Source organism: Dermacentor variabilis, chromosome 2 (genome assembly GCF_050947875.1).
Source record: "Dermacentor variabilis isolate Ectoservices chromosome 2, ASM5094787v1, whole genome shotgun sequence".
In the NCBI taxonomy this organism is placed as follows: Eukaryota; Metazoa; Arthropoda; class Arachnida; order Ixodida; family Ixodidae; genus Dermacentor; species Dermacentor variabilis.
In genome coordinates, this window is record NC_134569.1 from 211,559,318 (window position 1) to 211,578,656 (window position 19,339).

The 19,339-nt window shown below is 45.0% G+C and overlaps 1 protein-coding gene across 2 annotated transcripts in view; it reads right to left on the reverse strand.

The window, feature by feature from the left end:
• Positions 1-18,627, reverse strand: part of LOC142571175 (uncharacterized) — an 88,200-nt gene extending 69,573 nt beyond the window's left edge. For both annotated transcript variants that reach the window (XM_075679450.1, XM_075679449.1), the window contains exon 1: positions 18,491-18,627. In XM_075679450.1, coding sequence (XP_075535565.1) covers positions 18,491-18,578 — 88 coding nt within the window. In that variant the 5' untranslated portion in view covers positions 18,579-18,627. The remainder of the gene's footprint in view (positions 1-18,490) is intronic.
• Positions 18,628-19,339: the final 712 nt, after the last annotated feature.

The window sequence follows — 19,339 nt, forward strand, 5'->3', positions numbered from 1 at the left end:
TGCTGAAATAGCTGAGGCTTTTAGTAGTTTTTTTCTTTCCTAACAATCCACCTACTCTTGCAGAAAACGTTAACATGAACCATCTACCTCATTCATTCTTTTTATTTCCTACAACGACAGAAGAAATAACTGCTGTTATAAATAACCTAAAAGTGACAAGCGCTGGAATTGATGAGGTCCACCCTGCTAACATTAAACTTATTTCGCACCTAATTTCAGACATACTTTCATTTATTGTTAATTTATTATTCAGGACTGGTTTATTTCCCTGTGAACTGAAGCGTGGCAACATTATCCCAGTTTTTAAAAAAGGCGACAATTCACTACTGCACAATTACAGACCTATTTTCATTCTGCCGTTCTTTGGAAAAGTTATTCAGAAACTAATTGAAAAACGGGTAACAAAATATCTTTCTAAATTTGATATCCGCTCTGCATGCCAGTTCGGTTTTCGCCATGAGTATTCCACAGAGCTGGCACTTATTCATCTTACGGACCAACTAAAAAATTTATTGACGAGGGATTTCTCGCCGCCTCAGTTTTCATCGATCTAACGCAAGCATTTGATAGCATTAATCATAATATCCTATTTTCTAAGCTCGAAGCAATTGGCATTTGCGGTCCTGCCCTTTCGCTACTAAAAAGCTACTTTTATAACCGGGTTCTAGTTGTTTCTCCTTCCAGTGCTTATTCTCAACCGCGACCTACTAACATCGGTGTGCCTCAGGGCTCCATCCTGGGGCCACTCCTGTTTTTAGTTTATATTAATGATTTACCTAATAGTCTTTCTTCGACAAAATGCATTCTGGACGCTTATGATACCACAATATTCACTTTTCCTAAAGATATCTCATCTCTCGTTAATAAACTAAATGTTGACTTCGAAAACATTCTAAAGTGGTGTAATGTTAACATGTTATCTATTAAAGCAACTAAGACTAAATTTGTTGTATTCTCTTCACATCAGCGAAACATAGCTTCCATTCCATCTATCAGCATTGGTCCCCTCTGCCTTCATCCAAGTTCATGTTCATCTTTCCTTTGCCTTCTACTCGACTGTAATCTGAAATATCACAATCATATTGCTCACATAAAAAAGAAAATAGCTTATGGTATACGCATCGTAATTAAAGCACGCCCTTACTTCACACGTACCACATTGCTCTCACTTTACCACTCTTTCGTGTACTCTCACATTACTTATGGTATCATATGTTGGGGAAACACCAATAATACTCATATTACGTCTTTACAAACAATTTAGAACCGAGCCATCAGAATAATTACCTATAGTTCTCGCTTTTCTAATGCCACTTCCTTACTACACGAGAATCACACCCTTACTATTTCTGGCCTCACTAAATACAACCTAGGTATTTTTTTCTACCGATTTCTACGCAATGAGCTACCATCGATCACATTTTCACCATCTAACCTGGCAACTAATAGTACCACCAGATTCGCGTTGAATAACAATTTTCTTTTACCACGAATCCGCACTAACTACGGTAAACAAACAGTGGAATTCACTTCCATATCTGTGTGGAACACTCTTCCTCTCATTATGAAAAATACAAGATCTTCACACCAATTCAAAAGGGAACTCAAAATACATTTATTATTGACAAACTAATGAGAAAATGTACTGTAACTGTTTTTTGTCCGTTATTTTTTGCTTTTTTGTGTTTTTGTTCTTGTAAATAAACTACTGGTATTTTCTTCACATACAATTCTTTATGTTACCCTGAGATAAGCTAAACCTTGTTATTATTTGTAATGAATTCTGTATTTTGCTCTGTTAACTTTCATTTCCTGTTGCTTGTATAATGCCTTATTATATGCTACTGTTGCTTTGAGATGTCAATTATCATAACTATTCTTGTATAGGAGGTCCCGATACAGTCTTTGACTATGGGACCTCCTCCTGCATACTAAATACTTGTAATTTGACCCAACTTCTCACAATAAATCCTGATTCTGATTCTGATTCTGAATCGTAACAGTACTACCGCAGAAGCGTAGCAAAGCAAAAACCATAATCACGAACTTGTATAGCCCTCCTAAACAAAAGAGGGCCGATATTGAGGCACTCATTCGGTATGTCAAGTATAACTCCGGTACCCAGGATCGACTTCTGCTTTTGGGGACTTCAATGCCTCTCACACCAGCTGGGTTTACCGAATGGACACCCCCCTCCCGCCCCCCAAGAAAAAAGGAAAGGCCGGGAGCTCGAATGAGCACTCGAAGCATGTGACCTCCAAGTTCCAACTCATCATTCTCCTTCGAAACCGACGTGATTAGGGAACCGCGTCAGCGCAGACACCTTTCCAGATTTCATATTGACAAATAACGTCGACGAGGTATTCTGGACGAACATAGAAGAGAATCTAGGCAGTGAATATTACATCGCTAGCGTGTCGGTAGGCTTCTCCGAAATTCAGTGACCCTGTGAGCATGTGGTAATCACGAACTGGGTAAATTATCGCAAAATCCGCATGCCGGAAATATCACCTGAAAACGCTGAACACTGCGCAAAGCACATACGAGACGCTTATAAAGTAACATTTAAGCGGCTAGCGCTCACAGCTGAGACTCCGGTAGTTGCGAGCCATCTGCTGCATATGTGGGAATTCAGCCAGAAGGGTGCTAACCAAGCGATGGAAAAGACAGCGACTTAATCGCAAACTGCTCAACAGAATTGTCGAAATATCGAGTGGGCAAACTATTACGCAGAGCAGTTAGAGGCGGCGAGTTGGGCGAGTTTTCGCGACTCGCTTCACGAAAGTTACACACCTCCAACACATGGGCAATACTTCGCAGCATAATGGAACCAGGAAAAACTAAAATAGCCACTCTTCGCACCCTTCAAGAACTTGCCGGAGAATTTTCAGGAACAGATTAGACCCTCCTCACTAAGCTCAAAGTACGTAGGAGCGGTAACCGCTCCCCCATTAACCCTGCTATACAAAGGGCAAGAAAACTCAGTTATGGACGCCCCGATAACTAAGACAGAACTTTTTGTGGCAGCGCAAGCTACGAAGAGAAATACTGCTCCAGGACTAGGTCAGCACACAAATGCTATGATCCAGAACCTCAGCGATGAACACTTAGAACAACTTACTCGGTATTTTAGTGAACAGATATGGGAGAGGGGCGTGATACCGCAACAGTGGAAGGAGGCCGAAATCATGCTTATTCCGAAAGCAGAAAAACCTCATGATCTACAAAACCTCAGACAGATATCACTAACCACCTGTCTTGGGAAATGATTTAAAGTGCTACACACGTCCCACCTTTTACATTGAAGACCGTAACCTCTGTCCTACAAATATATTCGGCTTTCGCCAACGTTTGTCAACTCAGGATGTTTTCCTACAACTTCGGGAATAAGTTTTTTGCAACATAACAGTTCGTGCAGAAGATCCTATCCTAGCTCTTGATTTGAAAAACGCATTCAACACTAGCCATGTCACATGTATTCGTCTTATCTGAACAAAATGAAATCAGTTGGGGGCAAAGAATCTATGACTACTCCCCGCTTTCTCCTGACCTTTCGCATCGGTGCTATAGGCATCGGCATAATGCACTAAGATCCTTTTCCCATGCCCAATAGAGGTACACCACAAGGGGCGATACTCTGCACCTTCTTTTCAATATCGACATGAGAAGTTTAGTCAAAAAAACTCGACACCATACCCGGGCTAGGGTGCGCGTTATATGCAGAATATATTATACCCCATGGGCCACCAGCGGCTCTTTAGAACAAAAAGAATAAATCCTGCACGCAGCAGTGACCACTGTTGAAACCTTCGCTCGCAGCAGCTGATTGAGCAGCGCTCCCGATAAATCGGAATTTATCAGGATCCGACGTCGAGGCCGTAAAACACGCGAGCCAGTTAACCTCTTTCTATGAGTCATGTCTCCTAGAAAGACCTCTTATCTGGCTTCATCCACAGAAGAAAATGCGAGTCCTCGGACTGGGGCTGCATAGCAACATGCGAGTAGACCACACAATTAAAGCTATTAGGACTGCGGTGAAACAGATCTCCCGTATGATTCGTAGAGTACCCTATCAACGAAAACGTTTCAAGGAAACAGACACGATCCGGCTCATTCAGGCTTTTGTGCTAAGTCGTCTCACATATAGCCTCCCTTTCGAGGACTCCACGAAAATAGAACTAAAAGCCCTACATGCGTTGAGCGGAACGTCGTACAAAGCGGCTCTCCGCCTACCACAGGAAACCTCAACTGAACGTCTGGTGGCCCTCTGTATTCACAGTAACTACGAGAAGCTACGGACAGCGGTGCTCATATCTCAACAGGAGAGGCTTAGTTTAACCTCTTGTGGCAGAAAATTACTATGCTGCGTAGGTTACCCCACTCGTTCACAGTATGCGGGAGAACAACTGGAATGTCTGCCTAAAGTCTTTCGTGAAAGGATCATAGTAGCCCCAGTCCCCAAGAGCAAGAGTCCGAAATACCACCGGGGTTGTAGAAGTGCACGAGCTCGCGGTTAATGCAGTAATTCACCAGAAATCCGGATACGGTCTACAGAGATGTCGCTCGATGCGATACTTACAAGCAGGCGCTCACAGTAGTAGGAGCGGCCGCAGATCAAGAGCTTAGACATGCACCACGGCTCGAGTTGCATCTGCGAATACAGCAGAAGCTTCAGCGATTGCGCTAGCTGTTAAAAGTAAGGACGCTCTGGGGCAGTCGTCGACAACTCTTACATATTCCCAAGTCACATGTAGACCCTTCCTCACCGGGAGGCTGCCACACCGCACGACTCACCTATTAGAATCCAACCTGACGCATAAACACATGATTACCTGGTGCCCGTGGCACGCAGGACTCGAAGGCAATGAGAGAGTGGACGGCGCAGCTCGGGCTTTTGTCAACTGAGCGGCCGACAACTCTGAATAAAACCTTTTCTTACCACGATACATCCTTGAGCACCAACGGTGCGAATGACGAAAGTACAGTCCACCACACCCTGACCTATCTAGGTGGCACTCTTACAACTGGCGCCAAATACAGACGCACACATATCCAAACCTTTATTTGAAACATGTCATTCACCCTACGCTGTACAGCATTCGCTGTCCGCGGGGCGAAGGCCGGTCAACTCTCGCGCACATTAGGTCGGATTGCCAGAACAGGCCACCCAAAATTAATACACCGCAAATAGCGGGCAAACTTTCTGGAAGCGAGCAGTGGGAGACTTCGCTCGCCAGCGAGGGTCAGGCATGGCGGACCGCTCAAGCCAGTGGAGCCCTGGACTAGGGGCTGCGCCAACTCGCTTCCTACACCTATTCATTTGTTCTTCTATTTAATAAAGGTTCAGGTATATATATATATATATATATATATATATATATATATATATATATATATATATATATATATATAGATATATATATATATATATATTGTGGCAGTTACCGCTTTGAGACGACTGGCGCCTGTGCCACGGTGTATAGCAGCATTTGCTTAGACAAAATGAGAGTACGCATATGCTCGCGTTTCTATTACGACACACCCAGAGGAATAGAACGCGCGAATAGTCGTCAAGCTTATCCGTGTGCTCCGGCTCGCTCGGTCGTCTGCTATGCTGTTACATTGGGCTCATTAGCGAGGAGCATGATAGGGGCCGAACGAGCCCGCAGGAGCGAGGGAAGCCGCCATGCCGTGCTTCTGCGTGACGACCCTTGCGTCATGCCGTGTAGAGACAGTGACTTCCTTGCATGGAATGAAAATCGCAACTAACTGTAGCAAAGCTATTACAGTACATTATTTAGGGCGCTGGGAGCCTTACCAACACGTTTATATGGTTTTGGAGGAACCGGACGTTCATTTCCTTCTCCCGTGGCGTCATCATGACTATCCACACCATCAACGTAATGCGCCGACCCTTAGCATGTGGTAAGCCCACTTTGGTATCGTCAGACCTAGACTTAGAGTACCGTAAGCAACGCTGTGGTCTGCAACCCGATGAGCAGTGGCCGACGGTGTATCGTGCCACTAAGATTAGACCAATCACACTTTCGGGACTCAGCAAACCGGCGAGGTTCTCAGCCGGAATGGCATGGGGCGAATTCTCATGCGGCTGACGCGCAGCGACGAGGTGCGGGCATCGTTTTAACGCGGGGTCTGTGTAAATAGGTTATGTAGTGACGCCGTCGCTATATAATGGGGATATAAGTGGGTATCATGCTAAAGCGTTAGCGTTAAGGGCCCCGTGTCGCAGAAAATCTGATGTCAGCGTTTTGCGTCAGATATCATGTAGGGTAAAAATCATCTGAAACCACAATCACGCAGGCCTTCCGCGTGGCACAGATCAGTTAGTGAAATATTTGAATTCCTCAAGGTAAGATACGTCAGCAAAATCGCAAAGTACAACCTAACCACAACTTACAGACCGGATACCGTCGAAGTGTAATTTGAATATCTCATAAAACATAATTATGTTACGCGGAAACTGAAACATAAACACCTTTTCCAGCGATTATACCATTCGCCGAGCGCCGCGCTGCGCTCGGTTCCTTGCAACAACGCCATCCAGATGGCGCTCGGTTTCGCCCATCCGCGGCCCACACAAGACGCCGCGTTTCTACCAGAAAGCTCACCTGCTTGCCTTCGTGCGTTGCGTTCGCCGTCAGCGTTTCCCGGTAAACATTACGGGTAACATTACGGTAAACATTACATAAGCTGCAGTTACCGGGAGGCGTAAGAACACTCAGGGATCTTTGAGTGCTGTCGCGTTCCACTCTTAAAGGAGAAGCTGAAGTATCCCCTATTTTTTTTCTAATGATTCTTTTCACTTCACATTCTACCGACTGCGGTAGCTTAGTGGTTCTGGCGTTGCGCTGCTGCGGGTTCGATCTCAGACGCGGCCGCCGCATGTGGACAAAAGCAAAATGCCAAAACACTCCTGAACTTAGATTTCGGTGCCAGATAAAAGAAAAATCCCAACGTAGTCAAAATAAATCTGGATTCTTCCGTTACGACGTTCCTCATTATCAAATTATTGTTCTGGCACGTCAAAACCTCAGAATGTAATTTTTCATTAGTTTTGCCCTTCATCAATGTTTCGCGCAAGGGTCGCTCCCTATTTCATGCTGTCATCGACACAGGCCACTCAGCAGGAGACCTGATAACAAAATACGATCGGATGAAAAAGAATCTTTACGCAATAGTGATAAAAAGTGGCAGTCGCCTAAATATCCTTACGTGGTTTCAATGCAAAGGCATTATGACTTATCTCAGTTATCACCATTAATGGCTCCTTAAGTACTACGTTGCATACATCAGGTGCAACGCTGTGGAGGCTAGATATACTTTTTTCAGGGGCTGCGTTCGCACTTCGAAAGAGTTCGGTGTTTCTTTACCCGGTCTTAGCGAAAATTTTCTATAAGCTCAGTTCTAAATTACAAATAAAAGAATTCAATCCATGTACTTACACGGCTGCTAACACGTTGTTTTTAATCAATTTGCTTTGCGTTTTTTTTAATTGCAGCCCGTCCCGGCAGCTTCACGTGCATTCTCGCGCGAGCAAACGCCGGTGGCACGCTGCGAAGCATAGACGGAAACGCGCGGAGTAATAAATTTTGGTGACCGGACTTCTTGCATAGCTTCCCCATCGTTGCACCTGATGTATGAAACGGAGTATACAACGTGTTTGCGGTGCGTTATTCGCTTTCCTTTCTTTGCGTTCAATAATCGCCTTACCGCAGCGATTCATTGCCAAGTAGCTCCCATCATGTATGGACACGTTGCCTCGTATGACGCGGCACGTGACCCAACGGTAGCGTATGGCGTGAGGTAGCGTGATCTGACGACATGATTTGAGACGTGACGTCCAACATGAGTATCTCGGAATCAATTTCACATCCAATTATCCCACGAGCACGATACGTGACGTCATACAACTTCACGTGCCCTCAGCAACTCTACCTTACTCCACCTTGCTCTAAGTTGTACCAACAGGCCTCGATCCACTTCAATCCCCTGTAACCTCGCGGCCAGATGGCGGCGACCTGATGTGCGCAAAGAAGCACGTACTAGGCGCACCTTTAATCAGCCAGAACAGTGAAGGCGCTGTGGCGTCGCGGATGCATGCCTACCCTATTGCAAAACCCAGTACCCAGTATCCGGCGTCCAGTGCCACGCCGGATTATGGGCCCAGTGTCGCGCGCTGAATGCTGGGGCGCTGGGCAGGCGACTGGGAGGCGCAGGGCACTGGTGCGAAAAACAGCTCTAGCGCGTTAAATGCGCGGTGCCTGGCCACCGTATATATATCTTTGAATACAGAAAGGAACACTGAGCATTTTAGGGCAATAAAAAGAAAGAAAGGTAAAAATGCTTTGAAAAGAATTCGATCGTCGGACCTACAGATCCCAAGCCCGGTACTTTAGAACTACACCCTTTTTTTCCGCAGTTAAAAAAAAAAACACTTCATAGTATATACCTGCTATGTAAAAAAAAAAGATAAATAAAGAAGTCGCGGAAGAAAGTACTTTATAACTACGCCACGGGAGCATATGGACATTGATGGATAAAGCGTTACTGCGAGTCGGCCTAGTTGGAACAGATTCATTAAAAAAAAAACTTTTTGTCCGCAAATCAAGCAGGGACGAACGAAAGGAGCAACACAAGGACGAGCGTTTTCTAACAACTGGTTTTATTTTCGGAGAACCGCCTGCTTAAGCTTAAATTCCCACAGATCGGCGCGATCTAGTCAACAGAACACGCCAATAGCGCATATAACAACACTTGTGATAAAATGCAGCGGATCAGTGCTACCCGGTCAACACAAAGCAAAATCAAACCGAAAGAAAACAAACATAATCAAACCACGGCAGGAATTTTGGAAGCTGACTGGATTGCAAAACTAAAGAAAAATTGCATCAGTCATCCTTCTATTTCATTGTTAGATTATCTAAGAGAATTCGCTCCTGTCATCATATCTGTAACGCATTTTTAACTTAAGGGCTTGCTTTATGCGCTCTCCTGTTTTTATGTTGACCGGGTAGCGCTGATTCGCGGCATTTTATCACAAGTGGTTTATGCGCTATTGGCGTGTTCTGTTGACTAGATCACGCAGATCTGTGGGTATTAAAGCAGGCGGTTCTCCGAAAATAAAACCAGTTGTTAGAAAACGCTCGTTCTTTTGTCGCTTCTTTTCTTCGTTCCTGTTTGTTTTGCGGACAAAAAGTCTCTTTTTGAAATGAAATTGATGGATAATTTGCCATGCCAAGATCGAGAAGCAGTTTTAGTTTCACAGAGATACGTCTTGCACAGACATGGTATATGTGCTATAGCCCAGCAGCTAAAACTCACTCCTGTACCAGAAAGAAAATGTTGCTGTCCGTATTCAGTAGAATGCTGGGAAGTGCCACAACGTCGATTTTCACTTGTGATTGGTATTTTAACTTCGAAAAAAGTCCTAGATGAACCGACGACCCGGGGCGTTGTATGGGCTGTTACTGCCGATTTCGATAGCCGTTTCTTGTTCTTCACGCAAGGCATATGCAACGTTTTCTTAGTTCTGTGATGCGTTTCAATCTACACGTCAATCTAGTCATACATCTTTGTCAGGGAAGCTCAGTCTAGTGCTGGCAGCCTTCGGCGCGTGCACATATACCTGTGTTTATGACGCGTCACATCTGCGCTCATTCTTTCTTGTGCTCGTACTGTAGACACGAAAAAATGGTTTATTTAAGAGCACCGATGCGAAAGCTGGAATATAGAGTGATTTATCCTTGTGATACTTGTTGATTCCCGACCCCCGACACACCGATAGCCTGCAGACGGACTCAGCGCATACGCTGAGCCTAAAGCCTAATTCGGTGGGGACCTATCTCGGCACGGGTAGCTGGCGAAAGCTAAAATGTGTGTATTTGAGCCTCAGAACATTTTCTTTTAGTACAATACCGAAAGTAAAAGCACACGAACCGCCTCAGCTTTGTTATCGGTGCGATAATATCAATCAGCGGTAGGCTTCGAACTCGGGGTCCGTTCGAGCGAGCCTGAAGGATTTCTGTATTTCATGTCCACTCCACAACACGGCGACAACGGCGACAACTCCCAGTCATATGTTACGTGCAAACTATTAAAAAACGCGGCGTCCTCTGAGTTTGTGTGGTTTCTTTAAAAAATTTAGCTATCTACCCAAATGTGCATACATAAACAGATAACGTGCCTTTATTCGAAGCTGCGACACGAAATAGATTTTTTATGTCCGCAATATGTAGCGTTATTTAGGACAAGAGAGTGGTATCATATGATGAAATTGTATAAAGCATTTAATGTTCAGCAGCGCTCGTCCTTGCGTACTGGAACCAGCACGTCACAAGTACAACCAGCGCAGCCTCCAGTGAGAAGCAGCTAACTGCAGCGATAACCAGCGCCTGTACAGCACAAACCAGTGCGCCCCAGCGTCATGGCAGCGGAACCAGCGTCTCGTGTAGAGTGACCCAGCTCTTATCCAGCGGTCTCACTGGTGTCCCAGTGAGCTCCAGCGAGCGCCAGCGTCCCCAATGCGATCCGGTGTCAAAAAGGCGCTGGGTTCACACGTGGAAGGCACTGCAAGACGCTGTTTTTTCCAATACGGATAGGTCACGTTCCCCAGAGGCCCGGACTTGATTGCCACCCTGACCAAAATGTACCAAATTTTCTTTCCAAAGTCATTAGGTTACTTTGTTTGTAATGACTTCTCAGTGAAATTCGACGCCAATCCGAGCGTTCTTTGATGTGTTTTCACTGTTTGCGCCGTCGGCCATGTTGAATGCCATCGCTCAATCACGTCGGATTTTCTACATCCGGAGGCTGTATGACGCTTTCGCATTTTAGAGCCTCCGCAGTTGCGGCGCCATGCAAGCTTTCTCCATTGGAAGTTGAGAACGCGGATAGGTGAAGCGAAGATCTCTGCAACGCTGCGAGATGGCCTTGCCGGTATAAGAAATCATCATGATCATCATCATCATCAACAACAACATCATCAACATCAGCCTGGTCACGCCCACTGCAGGGCAAAGGCCTCTCCCACACTTCTCCAACTACCCCAGTCATGTACTAATTCTGGCCATGTCGTCCCTGCAAACTTAATCTCATCCGCCCACGAAACCTTCTGCCTCCCCCTGCTACGCTTCCCGTCCCTTGGAATCCAGTCCGAAACCGTTAATGACTATCGGTTATCTTCCATTCTCATTACATGTCCTGCCCATGCCCATTTCTTTTTCTTGATTTCAACTAAGATATCATTAACTCGAGTTTGTTCCTTCACCCAATCAGCCTTTTTCTTATCCCTTAACGTTACACCTATCATTCTTCTTTCCATAGCTCGTTGCGTCATCCTCAACTTAACTAGAACCCTTTTCGTAAGCCTCCATGTTTCTGCCCCATACGTGAGTACTGGTAAGACACAGCTGGTTATACACATTCCTCTTGAGGGATAACGGCAACCTGCTGTTCATGATCTGAGAATGCCTGCCAAACGCACCCCAGCCCATTCTTATTCTTCTGATTATTTCAGTCTCATGATCCGGATCCGCGGGCACTACCTGCCCTAAGTAGATGTATTCCCTCACCACTTCCAGTGCCTCGCTACCTATGGTATGCTGCTGTTCTCTTGCAAGACTGTTAAACATTACTTTAGTTTTCTGCAGATAATAATTTAGACCCACTCTACTGCTTTGCTTCTCCAGGTCAGTGAGCATGCATTGCAATTGGTCCCCTGAGTTACTAAGCAAGGCAATATCACCAGTGAATCACAAGTTACTAAGGTGTTCACCATTAACTCTTATCCCCAATTCTTCCCAATCCAGGTCTCTGAATACCTCCTGTAAACACGCTTTGAATAGCATTGGAGAGATCTTATCTCCCTGCCTGACGCCTTTCTCAATTGCGCTTTTGTTGCTTTCTTTATATAGGACTACGGTGGCTGTGGAGCCGCTACAGATATCTTTCAGCATCTTTACATACGGCTCGTCTACACCCCGATTCCGTAATGCCTCCATGACTGCTGAGATTTGGACAGAATCAAGCGCTTTCTCGTAATCAATGAAAGCTACATATAATATATATGAGGTTTGGTTATATTACGCACATTTCTCTATCACCTGATAGATAGTGTGAATATGGTCTATTGTTGAGTAGCCCTTACGTAACCGTGCCTGGTCCTTTGCTTGGCAGAGGTCTAAGGTGTTCCTGATTCTATTTGCGATTACCTTAGTAAATATTTTATAGGCAATGGACAGTAAGCTGATCGGTCTGTAATTTTTCAAGTCCTTGGCGTCCCCTTTCTTATGGATTAGGATTATATTAGCGTTTTTCTAAGATTCCGGTACGCTTGATGTCATGAGGCATTGCGTATACAGGGTGGCTAGTTTTTCTAGAACAATCTTCCCACCATCCTTAAAGAAATCTGCTGTTACCTGATCCTCCCCAGCTGCCTTCCCCCTTTGCATAGCTCCTAAGGCTTTCTTTACTTCTTCTGGCTTTACCTGTGGGATTTCGAATTCCTCTAGGCTATTCTCTCTTCCACTATCGTCGTGGGTGCCACTGGTACTGTATAAATCTCTATAGAACTCCTCAGCCACTTCAACTATCTCATCCATATTAGTAGTGATATTGCCGGCTTTGTCTCTTAACGCATACATCTGATTCTTGCCAATTCCTAGTTTCTTCTTCACTGCTTTTAGGCTTCCTCCGTTCCTGAGGGCATGTTCAATTCTATCCATATTATACTTCCTTATGTCAGCTATCTTACGCTTGTTGATTAACTTCGAAAGTTCTGCCAGTTCTATTCTAGCTGTAGGGTTAGAGGCTTTCATACATTGGCGTTTCTTGATCAGATTTTTTGTCTCCTGCGATAGCTTACTGGTATCCTGTCTAACGGAGTTACCACCGACTTCTATTGCACACTCCTTAATGATGCCCACAAGATTCGTTCATTGCTCATTGTTCATTCGTCGTTCATTGCTTCAACACTAAGGTCCTTTTCTTGAGTTAAAGCCGAATACCTGTTCTGTAGCTTGATCCGCAATTCCTCTATTTTCCCTCGTACTGCTAACTCATTGATCGGTTTCTTATGTACCAGTTTCTTCCGTTCCCTACTCAGGTCTAGGCTAATTCGAGTTCTTACCATCCTATGGTCACTGCAGCGCACCTTACCGAGCACGTCCACATCTTGTATGATGCCAGGGTTAGCGTAGAGTATAAAGTCTATTTCATTTCTAGTCTCCCCATTCGGGCTCCTAGCATGGCACGACATACATCATACATAGACTTAAATATATGCAGAGGTTCACGACGACGATGACAACAAACTTTCGTTTGGAGTGTTCATATAGAATGAAATATACACAAAGCGGTTGGCAAAGCACCCCCGAATAAGTGCGCTTCCAATAAAACCTACCAAGAATCAAGCACACTTGTAGAAGTCCACTCAGCGCGGGCTCACGTGGTGGACTGCTTTTCTGAGAAAAGAATATGCGTTGTTGGTGGCTTCACGGAGCGCTGACTTGCGAAGACTGGCTGCTTGACGTAATACGCACTTCCAGTTTATTTCCCTTCTCCATCACTGCCGAATTGGCGGACGATCATTATTCATACAATGGCGGCCGGACAGGCCGCCTTTGGGGTCTGAACCTGGCAACGTTTAACGCTAGAACATTATCAAGTGAGGCGAGTAAAGCAGTGCTATTGGAGAAAATAGAGGGCAGTAAATGGGGCAAGGCAGTGGGGGAATATGGCATAGGCACTAGGAACAGCAGGGGAGAGTTATTAGTAGAGGTTGCGGAACAGAATAATATGCGGATAATGAATACCTTCTTCCGCAAGCGGGATAGCCGAGAGTGGACGTGGAGGAGCCCGAATGGCGAGACTAGAAATGAAATAGACTTCATACTCTGCGCTAACCCTGAGATCATACAAGATGTGGACGTGCTCAGCAAGGTGCGCTGCAGTGACAATAGGATGGTAAGAACTCGAATTAGCATAGACCTGAGGAGGGAAAACTGGTACATAAGAAGCCGGTGAATGAGTTAGCGATAAGAGGGAAAATAGAGGAATTCCAGATCAAGCTACAGAACAGGTATTCGGCTTTAACTCAGGAAGAGGACCTTAGTGTTGAAGCAATGAACGACGAATGAACAGTGAGCAATGAACGAATCTTGTGGGCATCATTAAGGAGTGTGCAATAGAAGTCGGTGGTAACTCCGTTAGACAGGATACCAGTAAGCTATCGCAGGAGACAAAAAATCTGATCAAGAAACGCCAATGTATGAAAGCCTCTAACCCTACAGCTAGAATAAAACTGGCAGAACTTTCGAAGTTAATCAACAAGCGTAAGATAGCTGACATAAGGAAGTATAATATGGATAGAATTGAACATGCCCTCAGGAACGGAGGAAGCCTAAAAGCAGTGAAGAAGAAACTAGGAATTGGCAAGAATCAGATGTATGCGTTAAGAGACAAAGCCGGCAATATCATTACTAATATGGATGAGATAGTTGAAGTGGCTGAGGAGTTCTATAGAGATTGACACAGTACCAGTGGCACCCACAGCGATAATGGAAGAGAGAATAGTCTAGAGGAATTTGAAATCCCACAGATAACGCCGGAAGAAGTAAAGAAAGCCTTGGGAGCTATGCAAAGGGGGAAGGCAGCCGGGGAGGATCAGGTAACAGCAGATTTGTTGAAGGATGGTGGGCAGATTGTTCTAGAGAAACTGGCAACCCTGTATACGCACTGCCTCATGACTTCGAGCGTACCGGAATCTTGAAAAAACGCTAACATAATCTTAATCCATAAGAAAGGGGACGCCAAAGACTTGAAAAATTATAGACCGATCAGCTTACTGTCCGTTACCTACAAAGTATTTACTCAGGTAATTGCAAATAGAATCAGGAACACCTTAGACTTCCGCCAACCAAAGGACCAGGCAGGATTCCGCAAACGCTAGTCAACAATAGACCATATTCACACTATCAATCAGGTGATAGAGAAATGAGCGGAATGAGCTTTCATTGACTACGAGAAAGCGTATGATTCAGTCGAAACCGCAGCAGTCATGGAGGCATTGCGGAAGGAGGGTGTAGACGAGCCGTATGTAAAAATACTGAAAGATATCTATAGCGGCTCCACAGCCACCGCTCTCCTCCATAAAGAAAGCAACAAAATCCCATTAAAGAAAGGCGTCAGGCAGGGAGACACAATCTCTCCAATGCTATTCACAGCGCGTTTACAGGAGGTATTCAGAGACCTGGATTGGGAAGAATTGGGGATACGAGTTAATGGAGAATACCTTAGTAACTTGCGATTCGCTGATGATATTTCCTTGTTTAGTAACTCAGGGGACCAACTGCAATGCATGCTCACTGACCTGGAGAGGCAAAGCCGAAGGGTGGGTCTAAAAATTAATCTGCAGAAAACTAAAGTAATGTTTAACAGTCTCGGAAGAGAACGGCGGTGTACGATTGGTAGTGAGGCACTGGAAGTGGTAAGGGAATACATCTACTTAGGACAGGTAGTGACTGCGTATGCGGATCATGAGACTGAAATAATCAGAAGAATAAGAAGGGGATGGCCTGCGTTTGGCAGGAATTCTCAGATCATGAACCGCAGGTTGCCATTATCCCTCAAGGGAAAAGTGTATGACAGCTGCGCCTTACCAGTACTCACCTACGGGGCACAAACCTGGAGGCTTACGAAAACGGTTCTACTTAAATTGAGGACGACGCGACGAGCTATGGAAAGAAGAATGATAGGTGTAACGTTAAGGGATAAGAAAAGAGCAGATTGGGTGAGGGAACAAACGCGAGTCAATGATATCTTAGTTGAAATCAAGAAAAAGAAATGGGCATGGGCAGGACACGAAGGGAAGATAACCGATGGTCATTAAGAGTTACGGAATGGATTCCAAGGGAAGGGAAGCGTAGCAGAGGGCGGCAGATTGTTAGGTGGGCGGATGAGATTAAGAAGTTTGCAGGGACAACATGGCCACAATTAGTACATGACCGGGGTAGTTGGAGAAGTATGGGAGAGGCCTTTGCCCAGCAGTGGTCGTAACCAGGCTGAAAATGATGAGGATGATGAGGATGATGATGATGATGATGATGATGAAATGGGATATAATAGGGCTCAGTGAAGTTAGGAGGACAAATGAAGCATATACAGTGCTAAAGACCTGGCGTGTCCTGTGCTACCGGGGCTTAGCGGAGAGACGAGAACTAGGAGTCGGATTCCTGAATAATAAGAATGTAGCTGATAACATCAGAATTTCTATAGCATCAACGAGAGGGTGGCAGGTGTTCTGCTGAAAACTTAATAAGAGGTACAAATTGAAGGTCGTACAGGTCTACGCGCCTACATCTAGTCATGATGACCAGGAAGACGAAAGATTCTATGAAGACGTGGAATTGGCGATGAGTAAAGTCAAAACAAAATACACTATATTGATGGGCGACTTCAATGCCAAGGTAGGCAAGAAGCAGTCTGGAGACAAGTCAGTGGGCGAATATAGCATAGGCACTAGGAATAGCAGGGGAGAGCAATTAGTAGACATTGCAGAACTGAATAATATGCGGATAATGAATACATGCGGGTTATAGTGCCCCCACTATTTTTTCAGCAAAATTGTTCGTACCAGGTCTTACATCCTTGACAAAGTTATTCCTCCGAATTTTGAGAATAGCAGCCTACAAACAGATGTCATGGAAGGCAATACTGACAGTGCATGCCTTTTAACTTAAATCTTCTCAGGCTATTGAATAATGCAGTGGGAAGCGATATCAAGGCTCCAATCTGAAGGTAATGCAACTTTACTGGCGTAGCAGGCTGACCTATATCCGAGATTGGCCAACGAAAGAGGTTTGAAACATGCGGGATACAGAAATGTGGTGGTGAAGTCGATATGAATGACCTTGCCCTTAATTAATAAAAATAAATGAAATTGTTCGACGGCAGGTTGCAAACAGAGGACCCATAACACAACAGATCGATCCTCTAACCATCAGGCCACGGGCGCATGCCTGAGTAAACTAAACATTAGAAATGTAAGTACTTCCCGTGTGCAAGCCAGCACTATGAGACGCTTGGCGCGTTTTATGAACACGCAGCGCGATTTTCACCGTCATTAATAATTAGACATAAAAATTGTAATCCATTTAGTTTTAGTACATTTTCTGAAGAACATTACTCACGTACAATTTCTATTTGCGTCAGGATATTGAAGCTATACTCAAACTCGCAAATACCTTGCAGCACTGCCGAATGTATGTGGCGTACACAGGCAATCTCCTTGCGCGGCGGTATATAATTCTGGGCGTAAGTGGTTGATTATTCGCTGCACTAGAGAGTATTAGTTTTGCTCGCTACATGATAAGCGATACATGACATGACATGACATCATACGCCCGTCGTAAACCGAGAATTACGGTGGCAGTTACCTCCAGTAATATCCACCCTATCAACTATAGCAACATGGCAGCACCCTTACAGCGCAAACTACCCGCTTCGATCTGAATTCACACTTCTTACTGGCTCTCCGCCCTGTCAGCAAGAAACAAGTATGGGTAGCGATAGACGCCTAGACGTCTTCATGTTGCGATCGCCGAGTCTGGTGCACAGAACAAGCTGTATTGTAACACCTCAGACTAGGCAACTTTGCTTGCTGGAACGGATTGTAAAAGCGCCTACACATACTATGCTGACCATGCAGACCATGTCGCCTTGTGACATCGTTTTCGCACGCGTAGTAGCCAACGTACGGTAGCCAGAATAACACCTCTCGGTGCGTGGCCCCGCGTCGCTCATATGGCAAAAACGTGGCCCGTTTGTTGTCAGAACACCGGACGAGCAGCTCCCACACACACAAAAAAGTTTCAGCGTGAATATTGCTAATGAATTAAAATATGCTAACTGTTCTTATCGGCTAACATCAGGGCACATATAATTGCAAAATTGAAGGTGAGTGGTGGTCAAGTCTCATCTGCTTAGCAAAAATAAAAAGGCTAGCGCCGCTTATGAAATTAAAATGTGCACGAAATACATTGGCCTTCCAGTTAATACTTTTTAGGAAGTGCCTCTATAGCAGTTCAGGACGGCCTTACTTGAAACGCCCAACCTATAATTTCTTTAACTGAGTTTGGGGACCTGGAAACGGTACCTGGGAACGAAACCTGGAAAGGGGCACCAGCCTTATGATTTCTGCTAACCAGACATCACTCATCCTCGGCTTCAGTTTTTTAATTGCAGTATTTGCACTATGGTTAGCAATTTAAAAGGTATAATTAGCATATTCGAGTTTGCGAAATTATTGATGAAATTTTTCTTGCTGCTGATGTCCACCTAACCACGTTGCTTATCAGCAAGAACGGCAGGCACCAAAAACGGCAAGGAACGCGTTTATTTTTCTCTCAAAATGTTCCTCATAAATATAAGCACCCGGTGAGGGGGAATTCGCGGGGAATTCGCAAACACTTACCAGGTCTCTTGCCGCATGGTTCAAACTTCGACGCATCCGCACTGGCGGCTAGCACGCAGAGCAAATGGAATAGCACGAGTGCATTCATGTTTCTGGCGAACACGCGCGTAGCTCGAACAGTGACGGACCCGCCTGCCTTTTACACATGAAGTTCGTGAAAGCCAGCGAGCGCAGCACAGGGCAAGTCGGAAGCAAGCGTGTATATTCAGGCGCACCTTCCGTCGAAGCGAGCCCGAGAGGAGGGAGGGAGAGCGCTCCAAAAAAGACTTGCCTGTTCTGAAGTAGACTCAGAAGCCGCGATAGACAACGCAGAACGAGTGAGAAATAAGCATTTCTTGGAGGCTTAACGGTTGCTTAGAAAAGGTACCTTGCGAGTATATCCGCAAAAAAGAAAGAAATGTAGTTATGAGAAAGGCAGCACCTGATGTTTTCGTTACAGAGGAATCATCAGCTCAGAGCGCTGCTGCAATGTAATCTCCACCATCCTTTGTTTTTTTCTCCGCTTGGCGCCCGGAACCGTTCTCTTCACTTAATTTAGTTTTGCTTGTGGTTCTAACTGTCGGTAGAGACCCGGAAGCGGCCCCAATCAATATGCGATCGTCTGCCCTCCACAGGACAGGGTCATAAAACGCTCCTGTGGCGATAGCGATGACCTCGAAATCTTTTTCTTTAACCTTTTTTTTTGTTCCCATTATAACGACAAGAAATATGGCGCCATGAACAGCAGTTTTCAGAGTGTACTCTCGTACAAATGTTATATAATTTGTGCATTTATTATTGGGACGAGCGTACCAATGACTGAATTTTGAACTTATATTTCTCCCCTACTTTGTAGCGTTTGAATGCCTG